Source organism: Malania oleifera, chromosome 12 (genome assembly GCF_029873635.1).
Source record: "Malania oleifera isolate guangnan ecotype guangnan chromosome 12, ASM2987363v1, whole genome shotgun sequence".
NCBI lineage: Eukaryota > Viridiplantae > Streptophyta > Magnoliopsida > Santalales > Ximeniaceae > Malania > Malania oleifera.
Window position 1 is genome coordinate 40,209,310 of NC_080428.1, and position 19,189 is coordinate 40,228,498.

General features: G+C 37.1%; 1 protein-coding gene across 1 annotated transcript in view; it reads left to right on the forward strand.

Moving 5' to 3' along the window:
• The first annotated feature begins 371 nt into the window (after positions 1-371).
• The window catches only part of LOC131145084 (DNA-directed RNA polymerase 3, chloroplastic-like), a 39,749-nt gene continuing 20,931 nt past the window's right edge, over positions 372-19,189 (forward strand). Inside the window, exons 1-8 of the mRNA XM_058094153.1 lie at positions 372-1,278; positions 1,408-1,611; positions 1,747-1,880; positions 2,208-2,277; positions 2,817-2,875; positions 3,069-3,186; positions 12,098-12,211; positions 17,826-17,957. Coding sequence (XP_057950136.1) covers positions 499-1,278; positions 1,408-1,611; positions 1,747-1,880; positions 2,208-2,277; positions 2,817-2,875; positions 3,069-3,186; positions 12,098-12,211; positions 17,826-17,957 — 1,611 coding nt within the window. The 5' untranslated portion in view covers positions 372-498. The remainder of the gene's footprint in view (positions 1,279-1,407; positions 1,612-1,746; positions 1,881-2,207; positions 2,278-2,816; positions 2,876-3,068; positions 3,187-12,097; positions 12,212-17,825; positions 17,958-19,189) is intronic.

Here is a 19,189-nt window from a genome sequence, read left to right on the forward strand (position 1 = left end):
CACTTTTGCATTCCTTTTGTGCAAAATTCATGTTGCGATATTTTATTAAAACACACATCTTTATGGTGAGAAAAGTTAGGGTTAGATGATTTTTAAATAATTTTAAATAAAATTATATTATTTCTGAAAAATACTAAATTTATGAAAGGTCGAGATCTATTTTTAATAAAACATAATGAGCTGTTAAAAAATAAAATATTAATTATCGATGAAAACTAAAAAGAATAATTTAAAAAAAAATGAATTTAGCTAAATAACAATAAAATTTTATTTGTTATTTTTCATTCAAAACAAAATCAGAAATATTTTTTGCCAACAGCTACAAAGCAGCGAATGGTAAGCAAACCATTCAAACTTGTGTCGGAAAATGGTTTTTCCTTCTACCCCATTATGAGGCCATAAAAGCGCGGGGTTTTAGAGAGGTTTTCGTTTCGTCGTCTCCAGTGGTTCGATATCTCTGCTCGAAGGCTCAAACCTTATCCTCAGGGTCGCACAGAAATGGCTTCCACAGCTCCTTTTTCACCAAGACCTCAAGCTCAACTTCCATCCACGCGGCGAACAACTCTATTGTCACATCTCTCCATTCCTCACAAAACCCTCTCTTTCCTTTTCTCTTCTCCCTCAATCCCCCTCTCTCGCTCATTCCAACCCAGTAACGCATCTCTCATCCCAAAAGCCCAATCCCAATCCCAAACTCTCTCAGACTACTCAATCCGCGAAAATGCCATCAATACACTCCCGGATTCCATCGATTTGCAGAGCTCCACCACCTCCGTTCTTCCCCAGGAATCGATTCGGACGATATTCATCCAAGACCCGCCATGGATGATGCCTTCAATCTTGTTTAGGGGCTTGTATGCGAGAAGCAAAGAGAAAGCAAAGATGGGTTCCGAAGGCATCGAGAAGAGGAAGTATAATTTGCTGAGGCGGCGGCAAATTAAGGCGGAGACGGAGGCGTGGGAGAAGATGGTGGAGGAGTTCAGGGAGATGGAGAGGGAGATGTGCGAGAGAAAGCTCGCTCCGAACTTGCCTTACGTGAAGGCCTTGTTTTTGGGGTGGTTTGAGCCATTGAGGAATGCGATAGCGAAGGAACGAAGGACGCTGCGGTCGAAGAAGCAGAAGGCGGCGTTTACACCGCACATTGATTCGTTGCCTCCAGACAAGATGGCGATTATTGTAATGCACAAGATGATGGGCCTGGTGATGGTGGGACATGAAGATGGGTGTGTTAGCCTCGTTCAAGCCGCAGTGCAGATCGGCGCGGCAATTGAGCAGGAGGTGGTTTTCTAATTCCTATGCTGATTGGCATGGCAATTGAGGTGGGCGAGCTTCTAATTGGGTGCGTCTCTGTGTGTGTGTGTGTGCGCGCGTGCTTTTTTTTTTTTTTTTGTATTTGTTAAATTCCAGGTTAGAATTCAGAATTACTTGGACAAAACTAAAAATTGTCAAAGAAAGCGGATTGTACCTTGCACTGAAGACAGTTTAAGTAAGGAGAAGGAGATACTAAGGAAACGTGTTAAAAGTATGATCAGAAGGAAAAAACTTATGGCGGTGCAAAAACTCTTGAAAAAGGAAGAATTTGAGCCTTGGAGTCGAGATACCCACGCGAAGGTCAGTGGCTGGTTCCCTCTCTCTCTCTCTCTCTCTCTGATATTTTCAAGTAATGAGTTCCATATTTTAATCCGTGTTTTATTGTTTAGTGGATTTATTTATGGTCCTTTCCCTTACTCTAATGTGATTGTGCAGCTGGGGACTTGTCTCATAGAATTACTAACAGAAACAGCGTATGTGCACCCTCCAGTTAACCAGGCAGCAGATGGTCCACCTGATGTTCGACCTGCATTTAGGCACACACTTAAAATTGTAACAAGGGATCCTGGGTGAGACTGTGTTTCCTCCTCCTAGCAATTTCAGCGACAACTCATTTTCAAAATACTACACAACATGAAACTAAAGTATGGTGCTACAGTCAAAATTTGGCGTTGGGCCATTCTTTTTGTTGTTTTTGCCTGGTTCGATGGGTTTCGGTCTTTAGCTGTTGCTCAGCTTGCTTCAGTTAGCATATGCTGGGGCAATGTAATGTTCAATAGGTGGCCGACTAGTTGAATTGCTTCTAGTTAATCAAGGCAATATGCATAGCCCCAGAAGGTGGGCGTGCATTATGATTTTCATGTTACTTATTGTCATTAATTGTTTTTTCTTTGTAGGCTGAAATCTGTGAAGAAGTATGGAGTTATAGAATGTGATCCCTTGGTCCTTGAAGGACTTGATCGATCTGTAAGTTTTAGATATCTAACATCTTACCCATTTTTTCGTTTTGAATTAATGCTCCCTTTTCAATTCTTAAATTTTTGTCTAAATGCTTTCATTTTTTGTAAGGGTATATCATATATAGTTGCATTATCAATATTCTGTCTTAGCTGCTTGCTTCATTTAAAATAGCTATTTGCGCGTTTAAATGCATTGTCATGATATTTCATGCTTCCTATCATTTGATACATGTAAACTATTGTCAGTGAAAATACATCTGTTCATATCTCTATGCAATGCTTCACGCTTCATATCCTAAATTCATATTGGGAAAGTATTCTTTTAATCAGTATTACTTCCAAAGTACTAAAGAGGTTTTTGTCTATTGATAATGGTATGCTGTATCTGTATCAATATTGGCTAAGTTTTTGATTGGTACAAACATACAGCCAATATAGATATAGTTACAACATTCTATTATCAATATTGGCTACATGTTTGTACCTTGAAGTGCTATTAGTATCTTGACATAATATTATGGCTTTTCACATCTTTGTTCTATGCAGGCTAAGCATATGGTGATTCCTTATGTTCCAATGTTGATACCTCCAAAGAAGTGGAAAGGGTACGATATTGATGGAAGTGGCAATACTTCTCTTGCAATTTCTCTTTAGTGAGGGATTTCTAATGCTTGATGCATTATTTGATTTATTTGTATCATTCTATGAAGAGTATGGTCATTTCCCTTAATCCCATTACTCTTTTTAAAAATTCTCTTAAACTACCATATCAAATGCCTAATAAAATTCCCCTGCTAGGTATGACAAGGGTGGGTACTTGTTCTTACCGTCTTATGTCATGCGTACTCATGGATCAAGGAAGCAAGAAGATGCACTTAGGGATGTTCCAGAGAAAAATATGCAAAAAGTATTTGAGGTAAAATTGAATGTATGTCTTTGCTTAGTTATATATTTTTCTTCTTGCTGTAGGTCATTGTTGATGCAACCTCAAATATCACATTAATATCATTTCATTAATTTAGTTTTGCTTTTTAAATTCCAGTGGTTCTTATGAACTGATCCAGACTTGAATTGATTAGATTGAGGTTGACATATTTTGCACTTGATTATAATGGACTTTTGTTGGGTTTTAGACTTGCTATGCAAGTATAAATGGACTATGTTGGCCTGGAAGGCCTGACCTTGGTTCTGAATTTGCCAGCCCAAACTTCACATTTGAAAGGATATTTGAGCCTTGTCCTACCATTTTAAAGGCAATTTACATAAAGAAATAAGAATTGAAATTATCATTGAGCATACATATTTATGTCTAAAAATATATACATGTTCAAGTTGAACTTAAATATGAAGAATCCATGCCTGCCTAAAAAATTGAGCAGGCCTTGCATATTAGCTCAACCCAGCACTATAGGATAATGTTATGTGTTCGAGCCCACTTGAGGACCGCCCCTAAAGGGGCCCATGGACAGCACAATGCACGAAAAGGATTCAAGAAGTTCCCTTTGTAGAAAAATCTTTCTAAAATGAAATTTGGGCGATAATAAAAATATTTTTGGAATTGTACCTTTACTGAAAACTAAGATTTGGGAAATTAGTGTTACTTACAAAAAGCAGTAAAGGCAGAATTTGGTATAAAACATGGGAAAAGTCTAGCAATGTGGAAAAATTTTAAAAGTTTAAAGAAGCAAGAAAAGAGGCAAAAAAGGCCATTAGTGAAGCTAAATATAAAGCTTATGATAATTTATATGCTAAACTAGATACAAAAGAAGGGGAAAGAGACATATATAAACTAGCTAGAGTTAGAGAAAGAAAGTGCTCTAAAAGGATGAGAATGACAAAGTCTTGGTAGAAGAAAGAGACATAAAAGAGAAGTGACAAAGATACTTAATTAGTTTAATGAAAACCAATTTGAAAGCTTAAACCTAGAAGTAACAAATGAGTAAAAGGAAAAAATTGAGGTTTATTTGCAAAATTAGAGTCACTAAAGTTAAGATGACTTTAAAAAGGTGAAAAGTGGGAAAATTATAGGACCAGATAACATTCCAATTGAAGTTTTGAAATGTTTAGGGGATAAAGGAAGTATATGGTTAACTAATTGATTCAACAGTATCATACAAACTAGGAAAGTGTCAGAGGAATGGAGGAAAAAACGTTAATACCTACTTATCGAGAGAAAGGTGATATTCAAAATTATAATAACTATTGCAAAATTAAACTTATGAATCATATGATGGAACTGTGGGAAGGGTAATTGAACAAAGAATGAGAATAGAAATGAGGGTCTTAGAGAATCAATTTAGTTTTATGCCTGAGAGGTCAATAACAAAAGCTATTTACATACCAAGAAGATTATTAGAAAAGTTCAAAGAAAAAAAGAGGGACTCTCATGTGGTTTTTATTGACTTAAAAAAAGCATATGATAGAGTATCAAGGAAAGTTCTATGGTGGTTTTTAGAAAAGAAGGGAGTATGTAGCAGATATACTGATGTCATTAAGGATATGTATGATAGAGTAACGACTAGTGTTAGGACTACAGGAGGAGAGTCTATATAATTTCTAATCACAATAGGTGTACATCTAGTTCTACTCTAAGCCCTTATCAATTTCCTTTAGTGATTGATGAACTTACTAGGAATATCCAAAATAAGATTCCATGGGGTATGCTGTTTGCAGGTGATACTGTTTTGATTGATAAAAGAAAGAGTGTGGTAGAATCTAAATCAGAAATTTAGCGATCAAGTTTAGAGTCTAGAGGTTTTAGGATAAGTAGAAATAAGACATAATATATGACATGTAATTTCAGCCATGTAAGGAGTAATATCAAAGATAAAATTAAACTTGATAATTAATAAATTAGCAGCACTAATAGATTTCGATATCTTGGATCTATTATGCAAGCGGAGGGAGAAATTGAAGAGGATGTAGCACATAGAGTTAAAGTAGGTTGGGGTGAAATGAAGGTGCGTCAGATGTGTTGTGTGATCATAGAATACTATTAAAATTAAAAGGACAGTTCTATAGGATGGTTATAAGACCAGTCATGCCTTATGGATCAAAATGCTAGACAACTAAGAAACAACACATTCAAAAAGTAAAGTGGCTAAAATGCATTCTAAGGTTGATGAGTGGTATAACTCAAAAGGATAAATTAAGGAATGAACATATTTGCAATAAGTATGTGATAAATAAAAATTGAGAAAACTTATAGGTTAAGGTGTGGCACTGTTCTTATGGAAGATTTTCCTCATCAAATATGGTGCAGAAGGCTTGGCGTCTATTCCTAGGATACAACAACCCTTCTGATTGACCTGCACCCACCAATTGGGAGATAAGAACAAGGGGGTGGGCGTGGGGGTGGGAATGTAGCAACAACAGCAACATGAGAAAGAAGTTTTTATCAACATCTAATATTATGTGAATCGGGTCAATTAAGAGAACCTATGATCAATGATGTCCATAAAGAAATGATGCTACAAGCATTGATGGAACCCCTTGAAATCACCAGAGAACAAACACAGAATATAGACAATGCTCCAAAATAGACAATTCGCACAATCTAAGGAGTCAGCAATTTTATTTTTTGCTTTTTCGTATGTTTAGATTGATCAACATTTGCAAGCCATTCAAACTAGGCACTCTCACGCAGCTCTGTATTGTTTTAATGTCCGTTCTTGATATTTTGCCTCTAAATGCCACATGTATATACTCCAATTTCTCAAAACAAAGTATCCTCTGATTTTTCCATTTATAGCTTTAGGTGATGATGCAACTTACGTGTATAAATTTATGATATTTTTATCTTATAAACGTTGAAACCAATAACACGCACACCCAATTCAATTACTACAAACAAATCCAAATAATAATTTGTAAATTTAAAATATGTCATTGGATGTCTCAATTTTACATATGTTTGGTAGTGAGAAGTGCAACATCCATGATAATTAGGGGTAATAAATCTTCCCTAAGATTGTTAGAAATTACGAATCTGAAAATAGGATATGATAAATTAAAACTGAGAAAGCTTATTGAGTGAGGCGTGTGTAGGCTGTGTAGCACTATCCTTGAGGAAAATTTTGCCTGCCCAATACAGTGTAGAACACTCATTGGTGTCTTCCCTAGAATACAGCAACCCTTTTGATTGGTGTGCATTCACCAATCGGGGGATAGGAACATTCCAGTTTGGTTAACCCACTTGACACATATTGTAACAATGACCGCAAGAAAGAAATCATCATTGAATCAACTAGAAAAAGGGTTTTCAAAGAGAAGAATTTTGTGAGGAAGAAGAAGGCACAAGAAGTTGCATACATATAAATCTCTACCTTGATATAAAACTATTATTATAAAATGGTCACAGATGGTAAAAAACAGTGGTCATAAAATGGTTAACAATAGTCACAAAATGGTCACATAAATGATCGTGACCGTTTTATAACGGTTAATAAAATTAAATAAATTATTTAAACAATTGTTAGAAGAGACAAGTAGTAAAGACGTTTGAAATACCTTTCTAAAAAATACCAACAAGGTATAGCACTGGTTTGGGCATTTGAAACATAGGCCAACTAGTGCACTAGTGAGGAGCAAAGTAGTCATTGTAAATGGTACTAGAAGAGTAGGAGGTAGACCTAAAATAACTTAGGATGAGGTAGTGAGGAAGGATTTAATAGCTCTTTATTTAGGCAAAGTAAATGCACTTGAAGTTGTGAATTGGTGGAAAAGGATTCACATAGCCGACTCCACATTGTGGGACTTAAGGCATCTAGTTGTTGTTTTCTATCACTTTTTGGTAATGGAAGCCTAGTGGTACAAACTATGAACAGTAATAAATGTGTCACCACCTCTAACCATTGCAGCCCTCGTTGCAGGAATCTTTATTAGTTTAATGATGAAAATTTGCTACCACTTCTAGGTTATAGAGGCCAATTGCTATTAACTATATCCAAGTGCCACTGCCTCCAATCACCATATCTCAAGTGGTAGGAATCTCCATTAATTTATGGAGCTGCGAACTTATTATTTTTATGTTAAAAAATTAAGCAAAAAAAAAAAAAAAAAACCCAATAACTTGAGAGGTACATTTTGTTTTCTAAAAGACTAAGGGTGTGGGTGTGGGAATTAAGTTACGATTGGGAAAGTCAATGAACCCAAGAGCTCATTGAACGGCCAATTTGCCATCTCAAAACTGCAATTAAGAGTAGAAAAATTAATTGAAATCAAACTCGAGCATGATTTCTAGTTTCAAACATATTTCCAACAAATAAAACTATGAAATCAGAACCTAGCACAATATTTATCCCTCACCATGTTCCATAAGCTAAAAAGATAATCTAAGGATTGTTCCATACCATATCATGCAACACACCCAATTCATGAAAACAAAACAAGCATAAAACATAATAAACTTGCCAATGTAGAATGCATCAAGGTCTACCAATTAATGAAGTTTGATTTGCCAACCAAGCTTATCTGGTAGACTTGTGTTGAGCAAACCTAGGAGGGGTTAATTCCAAAACTAAAATTTTGTATTCATCTTGCGAGATAGAAGATCCTGAACACAAAAGGTCTTTGGCCATAGCCTGCACTCCTTCTTACCTCCTTCTTGAAACCCTCGGCCTCGATAAAGAGGGGTCCAAGTCACCCAATTTATCAAACCCATTAACCAAACATTCATCCTTTTGTCATTCCACCAATTCCTGCGAGACAATCAAATTTCGCGAAATTAGAATATAAGATCATAAATTGGTGGTGGGATTGCCCTAGGGATGAAAACCTTAGATGCCTATGTATTTAACATTGAATATGGGATCAAATCCTTGGTAGTCCAAAGCTCGTACAAGGTGGTTCAGAAACCCATTGCAGTCAAGTACTTATTTCCATCAAACATGTATTTAAAATAAATAGGCCTTTTTTCTCACATGCGTTATATGTGAATGCAAGTGAGTGATTTTATATTGAGATCATTGTATTTTCATTTTAAAATATTGAGAGCAGAAACTAAAATGTACATATTTTTATGTTTTCTTGAATTGAGAAGTATATAGTCTCAATGGCTACTGGTGTGCAGTACATATGAATGACAAATCTTGTAGATAATATTAATGAAAACAGAAATAAATTAATTAAAAGTACTTGAACTTAAAAATAAAAAAAATAATGTTTAAAGTAAACTCATAGGAAAAACAATAATAGGTAATAATATAATTCTAAAATTTATAGAATTGGAACGCCTAACTCCAAGTTTTTTCTATTAAAAAAACCTATTTCTTCTCATCATTGCTCTCTGTATCAATTGCATCTGCATGTCCATTATTTGGCTTCTAGCCCTATCACTGTTACAATTTTTTTGTCTACCTTCACAGTGAAAAAATACTCTTTATTATGACATAATACATTTATTTTTTAAAAACATGTTATTATGACATTTGTCTTCTACCTACAGAAAATGCTAGGGAGTGAGAAATAATTTATTCTTACACTGTTTAAAACTCTAGGTATTTGTTTATTTATTTTCAATTTGATGATTTGATTTTATAAGTTAAATGGCACATTAAAGACTGACAACATCAAATAAAATCACTCTTGCCATATAAGCAACATCAGATACTTGAACATTAAACAATATTTGCAAATGTGTGTGTGTATGTGCATGTGTGTGCATGCGTGCATGTAGTAGTAGTTATATATCATTTTAAAAGGTAAATAAAAAATATTTTTTATTTATTATGTTCTTAGGTTCTTCAAGCTATAAGTGCAATATTTTTTTATGTATTATTTTTAAAGTTGACATTGCATCTGTTCAATAAGTGCAATAATTTAGTAAATAAGTCAAATATCCATAGTTGGTCATTGAACTTGCATATTTACTTTAGTGAAAAGCAAAGTCTTTATTTTTCTTTCTTATTTTTAATTTTTTTTATTGCTTCAAATTTTGGTTCACTTCTCACTTGCTTTTAGATTAATTCTTAATGTTGACATTGTATCTTTTCTAAATGTTGAGCATTTCTTTATTGTTTTCAGAAAAAATTGAAAGATATCAATGTTTTGTCTTATTTTTGGAAGGTGGAATATTTGTTTCCACAGAATGATTTGCAGTATTTGTATTTCTATGCATTATTTGTATTTTTATGCATTATTTGTATTTTCATGTGTCTTATAGATTGAATCAGTCCCTATGCATACTCCTCCTGTATGTGATAACAAAACAGTAACTCGAACCCCTATTAAACTTGCCTTAGAAGGTGAATCCATTAGCACTTTGTAAAACCTTGGTCTTCCACCGCAGAAGAAGTTGACGAGGCAAGATGGTGCTAGGGTGCTAGGCTAGGCCTTAACTGTCCCATTTGGTAGCTAGAAATTGGATCCCCCAAGGAGACACCCCAATGCCATAATCATAATGCAATGAGATTGTGTTGGGGTGAGGGTGAAAAAAATAACTTCATCTCTGTACATGTTTGATCATACTGGTTGTAATTATAAAGTTAGTTTGACAACAAGTTAATTTGTGTCTTTTTATGACCACGCACAGGCTATGTAGGTTACATTTATAATTGCAGCTGGCGAATGAAACTATAGCTGAATGATATTCTTCCTGATCAAAGTAGGATGCCCCTTAAAATTAATAATGATTATGGTCACACATGCAACATGCAAGGTTGAAATTCTAATATCAGTGTGCAATAATTTGGTAATCTACAGTCTATTATTTTTTCATCGCAATAGTTCAATATTTTTTAAATATGTTATGACTTATGAGATACAATTTTTACTCTTTGCCAATGTGGTAAGAACTCTCTGGGGGGTAAGAGTTCGCAGCCGTTATTGTCCCATGAATTGTGAACCTGAACTGCCCACTTCTTGATTTTATAGTATGTCTTGTTGCTAGTTGCTACTCATATCATGTTTCATTCATTTCTGCCTTGCCAACATAACTGCATATCATGGAGGTGGCAAATCCACCTGCAGCAGTTGCTTCGCACCTTTGAGTTCTTTTTTTTTACTTTGAAGGCTGGACAGAGGATATATTAAGCATAAAAGAGAAGATACATGAGTGCAAAGCTTTGAATGGCCAGCTAAAACTAGCCAACAGAAAGAGAACTAGATAAATAGAAGAAAAATCAGAGAAGGGCTCTTAACATGCTTAGAGTTTTGCTCCTAACATCAAGAGAAATCATGTGAATTAAAGAAGTAATAGAGATAGAAGGCTTCTCATGGAGGATCTTTCAAGCTCACCAAATATGATAGATTGAAGCTGTCCTGATCAATCTACATAACATAGGCAGAATAGGAGGAAGAGAGATCAGACAACCAATCTAAATCTTCCTGCCCAGTGGTGAAAGGTCTGAAGATATCAAGTTAGCATAATTCTTGTAATAAACAGCAGAAGAGTAGTTATGGCTGACAAAAAAGTTTGTAGATTGTTGGCCGAGTGCATAGAGGAGAAACTGGCGGACCCTAATTCATAAACCTGCCCACGGTCAGCAGCTTCTTAAGAATAGCCAACCAGCAAGCTCATTGCACATGTTTTGGCCTTAAATGTCTATAATGAAAAATGCGAACTTAGTTGCATCATGTGACTATGCATACCAAAAGTCAACCTATTGAGCTACGAGCACGAGTAGGTAGGCTGTGGGTCTTTGTTGGTGAATGCTTATCCTTCATTAGCACTTTTGACTTCAACAATTTAAAAATTCACAGAAAGAAGAATGAGTGAAGTCCATCGATTCCTTCGGCGAAAATCAGGTGGTTGAGAATCTTGAGATGGTACGAATGGGATTGATGCCAAAGGTTTCTGAGGATTTGGAAGTTGTTTTCTAGAGATCAATCTGTATTGAAGTGGTTGAGGAAGTATAACTGTATAAATTCTAGCAATTGCACTTGGAGGATAAGTAGATAACTGAAAGAAGGGGAATGGGTTGTTTCTTGGTGAGACATGGCTGTTGAAAACCCAAGTCTCCTTGCTTAGGACTGCAAGAAGATGAACTTGAGAGCTCCACTTCACCCTAGAGTTAGTGCTATTATACCACTGAAGACCCTACAACATTCTGGTTTCATGGCCTTTAATTGGCCGTTCCTCTGGCACTTGAAAGTTTGCAGCACTTGACAGCCAGGGAATGAAATATGGGGTGAATTATTGCCATTCCCCATATGCCCTTCTCTCTCTTAAGGTCTAACCCCTTTAAAAAATGAAAGCTTAATCTGCTGCCATAGCTTCCGTGCTCTCCAGAGGCATGGCTTAGGAGCAAGGTTTTATAGGTGTAGGGTAACTCATACCATGCATATCACAAAGCTGGAGCAGTTGCTCAAAACAAAAAATTGGAGATATATTTTTGTTAATGTGTCTTAAATTTTGTGTAGGCAATCCTTACCCTAATGGTAAGGGTGTTGCACTGATGCCCGGGTGTCACAAGTTAAAGTCATGGAAGCAGCCTTCCAAATGTGGAGGTAACGTTGTGTACATCATCTCCTCCTCATACCGTCAATACTGTGCAGGTGCATTGAGCAATGATTGTTTCATTTTTCAGGTTTCTTAAAATTTTTCTTATATATTATAAAATACAACCAAATGAGGTACCCATTGAAGATATCCTTCTACATGTGGTTTGACTAACATGTCTGTGAATTCATTTAACATAAAATACTATCATGGTATGCCCGTGTGCTATTCCATCACTACTTGTTTGATTTATTGCTCATGTCGCCACATCACATGAATTTGTTCCTTATGAATCATGAAATTAAATTGCTCCCAATCCATCAGAGATTTTTTTTTTCCTTTTTTAAAATTATGCCCTTGTTCTGCTTTGAAATTATTCTATTTATAGGCCTTGGATACTCTTGGAAGCACCAGATGGCGGATAAACAGAAGAGTACTAAGTGTGGTGGAGAGCATTTGGGCTAGAGGTGGCAATGTTGCAGGTTTGGTTGATCGCGAAGATGTGAGTGCTCGTGAAATTTTAGATTAAGTGGCAACTCCTCTCCTCATGGTTAAATTTTTTGTGTTTCTTTGCTCAGATGTAAATTTGGTGCACCAGTAATAACAATATTATAATGCTTGTTAATGAATGCGAAGCCAGTAGTAAGCAACTTGATGGCTCCTACAACTTTGATTTCTTCTACTCTACTGATCTTGACCTAGTTGACTTGTACTTCACATTTTCTTCAATAAAAGTTTCCCCTTAAAATGTTTATAATGTAAAAGTATTGTGCGATTGGCCGAATAGTTTGGCCTTGAGTTCTGTATATTATATATAGACTTTACATGAACATGGAAAGTAAATAAGTTCTAGCATGATTCTAGCCCTATACATGTAAACTAAATATGTGCTAACTGTACAAAATAATGAATGGAGAAATAGGGAAATAATTGTGGGGTGAAATAAGGAAAGAAATCTTTTTCTGTTTGTTGTTCCGTTGACAGCCCCCCCTCAAATTGATGCGGGTTGATCAACAAGCATCAATTTGCTACTTAGGAAGCAATGTCGATGACGAGTGAGAGCCGTGGTGAAGATATCAGCAATTTGTAATTCAGTGGAAATATGTGGAAGAGTGATAACACGAGCTTCAAATGCTTCACGGATAGAGTGACAATCGACTTCAATATGCTTCCTGCGTTCATGATAGACAGGATTGGCCGTGATCTAGATAGAACTCGTATTATCGGCTTGTAGAGGTGTAGGATCGGTCTCTAAAAAATCTAGCTCAGCAAGAAAACCTTGAAGCCAAATAATTTCAGAACAAGCAAGAGACATCGCCCGGTATTCAGATTTCGTTGATGACTTAGAAACTCTCTCTTGCTTCTTACTCTTCCAAGAGATCAATGCATCACCTAAGAACACACACCAACCAGTGATGGAGCGATGTGTATCCGCACAACCAGCCCAATCAACATCGCTATAAGTAGCAAGGCGAGTAGAATTGCCTGCAAGGAAGAATAAACCACGGGCAGAAGTGCCCTGAACATAGTGTATGATCCTACGGACAGCAGCCAAATGAAGATGACAAGGAGTTTGAAGAAACTGACTGACTTGTTGTACAACAAAAGAAATGTCCGGTCTAGTAATGGTGAGATAGACAAGACTACCCACCAACTTCCGGTATAAATTGGGATCAACAAGTAAGTCACCCTCCTCGTTGCGAAACTTGACATTTAATTCCATGGGAGTATCAACAGAAGTACCCTCCTGAAGGCCAGCTGTAGCCACCAAGTCACTAGCATACTTATGTTGATTGAGTGAAATACCAGAGGTTCTACGATTCACCTCAAGACCAAAAAAATATGTGAGAGACCCAAGATATTTCATATGAAAGGACTTTGAGAGATGAGACTTAAGCTGAGCAAGTAAAGCAGAATCGGAACTAGTAATCACAATTTCATCAACATAAACCAAAAGAACAACAATACCCATGTCCGATTTCCAAAGAAACAATGAAGTGTCATACTTGCTCTACTTGAATGAAAATTGCAATAAAGTGGTGCGGAATTCATCAAACTAGGCCCTTGGAGCTTGTTTGAGACCATAAAGAGAGCGACGAAACTTACACACATGTGAAGTCGGAGAGGGAAACAAGCCCAGAGGTGGCTTCATATAAATACACTCTTTAAGATCTCCATGAAGAAAAGCATTCTTGACATCCATTTGATGTAGTGGCCAATTATGGAAACCAGCAATAGCTAGAATCGTACGAACAGTAGTTATCTTAGCCACAGGAGCAAAGGTTTCTTCATAATTGACACCATATTTCTGATTATTCTCACGTGCAACAAAGCGAGCTTTTTAATGATCCAGACTTCCATCGGATCAGACCTTGACTGAGTAAACCCATTTACAACCTAGAGGAACAATGGTGGGAGGACATGGCTCAATGTCCTAGGTGCGATTGGCCTCTAGAGCGGCAATTTCTTCTTGCATAGCTTGTCGCCAACAATCATGCTTGGCAGCGTGTGAGTAGGATGTGGGAATATCAAAATTGGACAATGCAGTAGTAAGAGCTGAAACGCCAGAACTGGAAGAGGGAAACCCATACCAATTCGGGGGTACGGACACTCGAGAAGAGCGACATACCAAAGGCTCTGGAGGTGCTGCAACTAACTGAATTTGGAGCGTGGTAGGATCAGATATTAGATTAGCCACCGGAAGAGACTGTGGGCGGGAGCGTCGCATATACACAATACCTGGTTTAAAACAAGAACTGACTTGATGAGGATTCGAGAACTGCACCTCAAAGGAGGGTAGAATCACAGTAGAAGAGGAGGATACAGAGGACACAAGAAAGAAATGTTGATTTTCAAAGAAAATAACATTCCTAGAAATGCGCATATAATGTAATGTAGGATCATAAGAAACAAATCCCTTTTGACACACATTATATCCCAAAAATGCACATCGAACATATTGAGTAGATAATTTATGTCGCTTATGAGGAGATAAATGAACAAAACATACACAACCAAAGGTATGGAGGTTATCGTAACTAGGTTGCTTAGCAATTAAGCAGAAATAGGGAGATTCCATGAGTAGGACTTGAGAAGGTAAACGATTAATCAAGTAAGTAGCAGTTTTCAGAGCCTCAACCCAGAACAAGGATGGAACAGAGGATTTCAGCAAGAGAGTACGTACTACATCTAGGAGATGACGATTTTTGCGTTCGGCTACTCCATTCTGTGGGGGAGTAGCGGGACATGAACGTTGATGAATAATACCTTTAGAAGCCAAAAATTCCTGAAACTCAATAGACAAGTAGTCAAATATTCACCACCGGAATTTGTGCGTAATGTCTTAATAGAAGTAGGAAATTGATTGTCAACATACGCTAAAAACTCAGTGAAAGTATGAAAAACCGCAGATTTAGAGCGAAGAAAGTAGACCCAAGTAAATATGCTATGATCATCAATGAAAGTCACATAGTATTTAAATTTTTCATATGAACTAACCGGGGAAGGTCCCCAAACATCACTATGGATAAGATCAAAGTTCTGAGAAGCTCTACTAGCATGCAAAGGGAAGGGAAGATTTTTGCTTTTACCAAGTTTGCAAGAAGCACACTCGAGATAGAGACGAGCGTTCTTTATTACCAAGTAAACCAGAGTTCAATAAATGAGATAAGATATGAGAATTGGGATGGCCTAAACGACGATGCCTCACCATACTAAGATCTGAAGCATTATTACAAGCAAAAGACTTAATAGAAGAAACTGGAGAAAGTGTTGGAACAGGGAAAAGTAGTGGAAACAAGCGTCCCACTTTAGGTCCCTTCATGATCAGCTCCCTTGTTACCTGGTCCTGCACAACACAACCATCACTAGAAAAATTAACAACACAATTGTAATCAACTAATTGACCAATAGAAATAAGATTCGTGGAAAGCTAAGGAGCAAGAAGCACATCAATGAACTTAGAAGAGGCATCTCCGATAGCAGCTATTGGTAAAGAACTACCATTGGCAGTTTGAATAGCAGATTGACCAGCATAGGGCCGAACATGACATAGAGTAGTGAGATTATTTGTCATGTGATTAGAGGCATCCGAGTCTGCATACCAGAGTTTAGTAGATTTGTTACCTTCGAGCCCCATTGCTGATAATGCCGAAATTAGCATCTGTTGCACCATTTTGGATGTGCAGTAATTCGCTGTAGGAGGTGCAGGAACAGAGGAGTCACATGAAGAAGAGTCTAGGGCTGCAAAAATCACTATGGGGGGGGGGGTACAATAATTGAAGTTTGTAATGCTTGGGTCTGAGAATTCTGCGGGCGGATACGACAATATTTGATAATGTGACCGTTCTTCTTGCAATAAGAGCAATATTTCTTGGAACAATTAGCAGCGATGTTCCCAAATTCTTTGCAGCAAAAACACTGCAAGGTGCTAGAATGCGCAGGCGCTCCTCGTCGTTGAGCAGCATAAGCCACAGGGACGGACTCTGAACTACCACGAGATTGTGCTATAGTAACTTGAGTACTAAGCCGTTGTTCTTCTCGAACTAACTCACCAAAACAAACATTAAGAGAAGGAATAGGAGAGCGATTCAGCATAGAAGAGCGAACAAATTCACACTCAGGGCGGAGTTTCATAAGAAAATGATCACGACGACTAGTCTCGTGAAGACGTTGAATATTGGGAATAGAGGCAACAGGAAAATTCGCAGTAAGCAGATCATAATATTTGTTCCAAAGAGTCAGAAATACCAAATAATAGTCTTTCTGTCTTGGATGGAACGATTGTCATGTTGAAACATGGCAATCACATGCTCTAATTGAAAACAACGGGCACCGCTATCTTGATGATATACTGTTTTTAAATAAGTCCACATGGATTGAGCGGTGTGATTAGGTCGCAAGTTGGGGACAATATGTGGCTCAACCGAGCCAAGAAGCCAAGACATAATCCGAGCATCAAGCACAGCCCATGAATGACAATCCACTGAATCCTTGGCATCATGCACAGCCCATGAAGGACAAGCTGCTGAATCCTTGGATTTATCAGGATTGGGTGCACAATCCGTGCCATCAATATGACCCCAAAAATCTTTTCCCTTCAGGAAAAGTTCAAATTGAAAAGTCCACGTAGAATAATTGTTGCCCGTAAACTTGACACACACAGGTGCGGAGTCCATGCTAAATGAAGGAGAAAATTGAGAAGCCCAAAAAAACAGACTGCTGAAAAAAAAATACTACCAGAAAATCGAGAAACCCAAAAATAAATCAACGCAGTTGCAAAGAAAACCAAGATCAACCTGCTTGCACAAAAAAATAAATCTTGAGCCAAGAAACCTACTGTGCCTAGAACCCAAGGAGAAAGAAGCACAAGAACCAGCAACAGAAAGAACCAAGATCAACCTTCCTGCACTGAAAATTAAATCTTGAACCAAGAAACCTGCTGTGTCGAGAATCACAAGGACAGAGAAGCACCAGAAACAGCAACAGAAAGCTGTTTTGATCGACCTCCCTGCACTAAAAATAAATTGCAAACTAAAAAACCTACTGTGCCGAGAATCACAAGGACAAAGAAGCACTGGAACAGCAACAGAAAGCTGTTCCGACAGCCACTCAGCCACAGAAATACCGAAAAAACAGAGAACCAAAAACTTCCAGAAGAGAATAGACCCACAACAGCCACAGAAATGAGAGACACCTCCGAAACCGAGAAGAAAAAAAAAAAAACTTAGAAGGGAAAAAAATTGGTAGTCGGCAGGTTCTGATACCATGTCAAATTATTGTGTGAATGGCCGAATGGTTTGGCCTTGAGTTCTATATATTATATATAGACTTTACAAGAATGCTATACATGGAAAGTAAATAAGTTCTAGCATGATTCTAGCCTTATACATGTAAACTATAATTTTTCAAGCCCTATACATGTAAACTAAATATATGCTAACTGTACAAAATAATGAATGAAGAAATAGGGAAATAATTGTATGGTGAAATAAGGAAAGAAATCTTTTGCTGTTTGCTGTTCTGTTGACATATAAAATGTGCTATTTACTTACTGTTTTTTTCTTTTTGGTATGCTGTTCATCTTGCCTAACATCAAATTGTTCTTTGGCTTGTAGGTTCCCATACCAGAGAAGCCACTAACAGAGGATTTATCAGAAATGCAGAAGTGGAAATGGAGTGTGAGAAAAGCAAAAAAGATTAACCAAGAAAGGCATTCTCTATGGTGTGACATTGAAATTAAGCTTTCTGTAAGATATCTTTTCTTATGAAATATTATACATATATATATTGTTGTAGTATGGTTCCTTGGGATAGACTCATCATTGTAAAGATGAGATGTTGGTATGACGTGATCTTGGTCATTGCTTGCGCTATATTGTTGGATGGCTTCGTAGACATTGTTGGGCCCAATTTCTAATATTTTATGCTTTTGGAATTATTGGTGATTTAACATGGTATGGTTCCAAGATCAAACGTTTAAGTCTTGTGATTTGCTGTTGTTTTATAGTTCTGTTTCTTATAATGTATTTTGTTCTGTTCGTATTTGACGTCCATTCAATATTTTCACCTTTACACATGTCACATTTGTGGCAGAGTTATTTTTCCTCGGGGACTGATGGAAAAGTATCACTAAGAGGGCACCGGAGGGGGGGGGGGGGGGTTGCACTTCTGGTCCCTTGAATGATTTTTTGCTTCTATCCCTCGACAGAGCCCAGAAATAGTGAGAGGGACTAAGATTACAATTGCTTTCCCATCTTGACAAATCTATGCCCAGCTAAGCTGGCAGCTCCTGGTTGGTTAACTTGTTATTTATTACTACACAACAACAACAAGCCTTAAATCTCACTAAGTGAGGTCGGATACATGAATCCTTTTCAGCCAATTCACCTGATCGAGAGTATTTTTCTCCTCTAGCTTAAGAGCTACAATTGTTCTCCTCTCTTGACAAATCTATGCCCAGCCAAGCTGGCAGCTCCTGATTGGTTAACTTGTTATGTATTACTATAATAACAAGCCTTTAAGTCCCACTAAGTGGGGTCAGCTACATGAATCCTTTTCCGCCAATTCACCTGATCGAGAGTATTTTCCTCCTAGCTTAAGAGCTATTAAATCATTCCTCATAACCTCATTCCAGGTTATTTTAAGTTTACCCCAACCCCTTTTAATACCAGAAACAGTATATAACTTGATATATGTTGTTAGGCCAAATTCCTGACAGCTTAGGTTTTGAGCTTGTTTCCATTCTAAAGCATGTCAATATTTGATTGGGGCTTCAAATTGAACTTTACATTGGTGAGTCAACAGGCTTTATAAATCCTTTTTTTTTTTTTTACAGTGTCTTTATGATGTGCCCAAGTATACTGGCAAATATGTGACTGCAGTTTGACCATATGGTGTATTGATTTAGATTCTGTCATGAAGAATTGTGTTTGTACCAAATGCTTCAGGTTTCATTATGCCACCCTAAATGCTGAGAAAA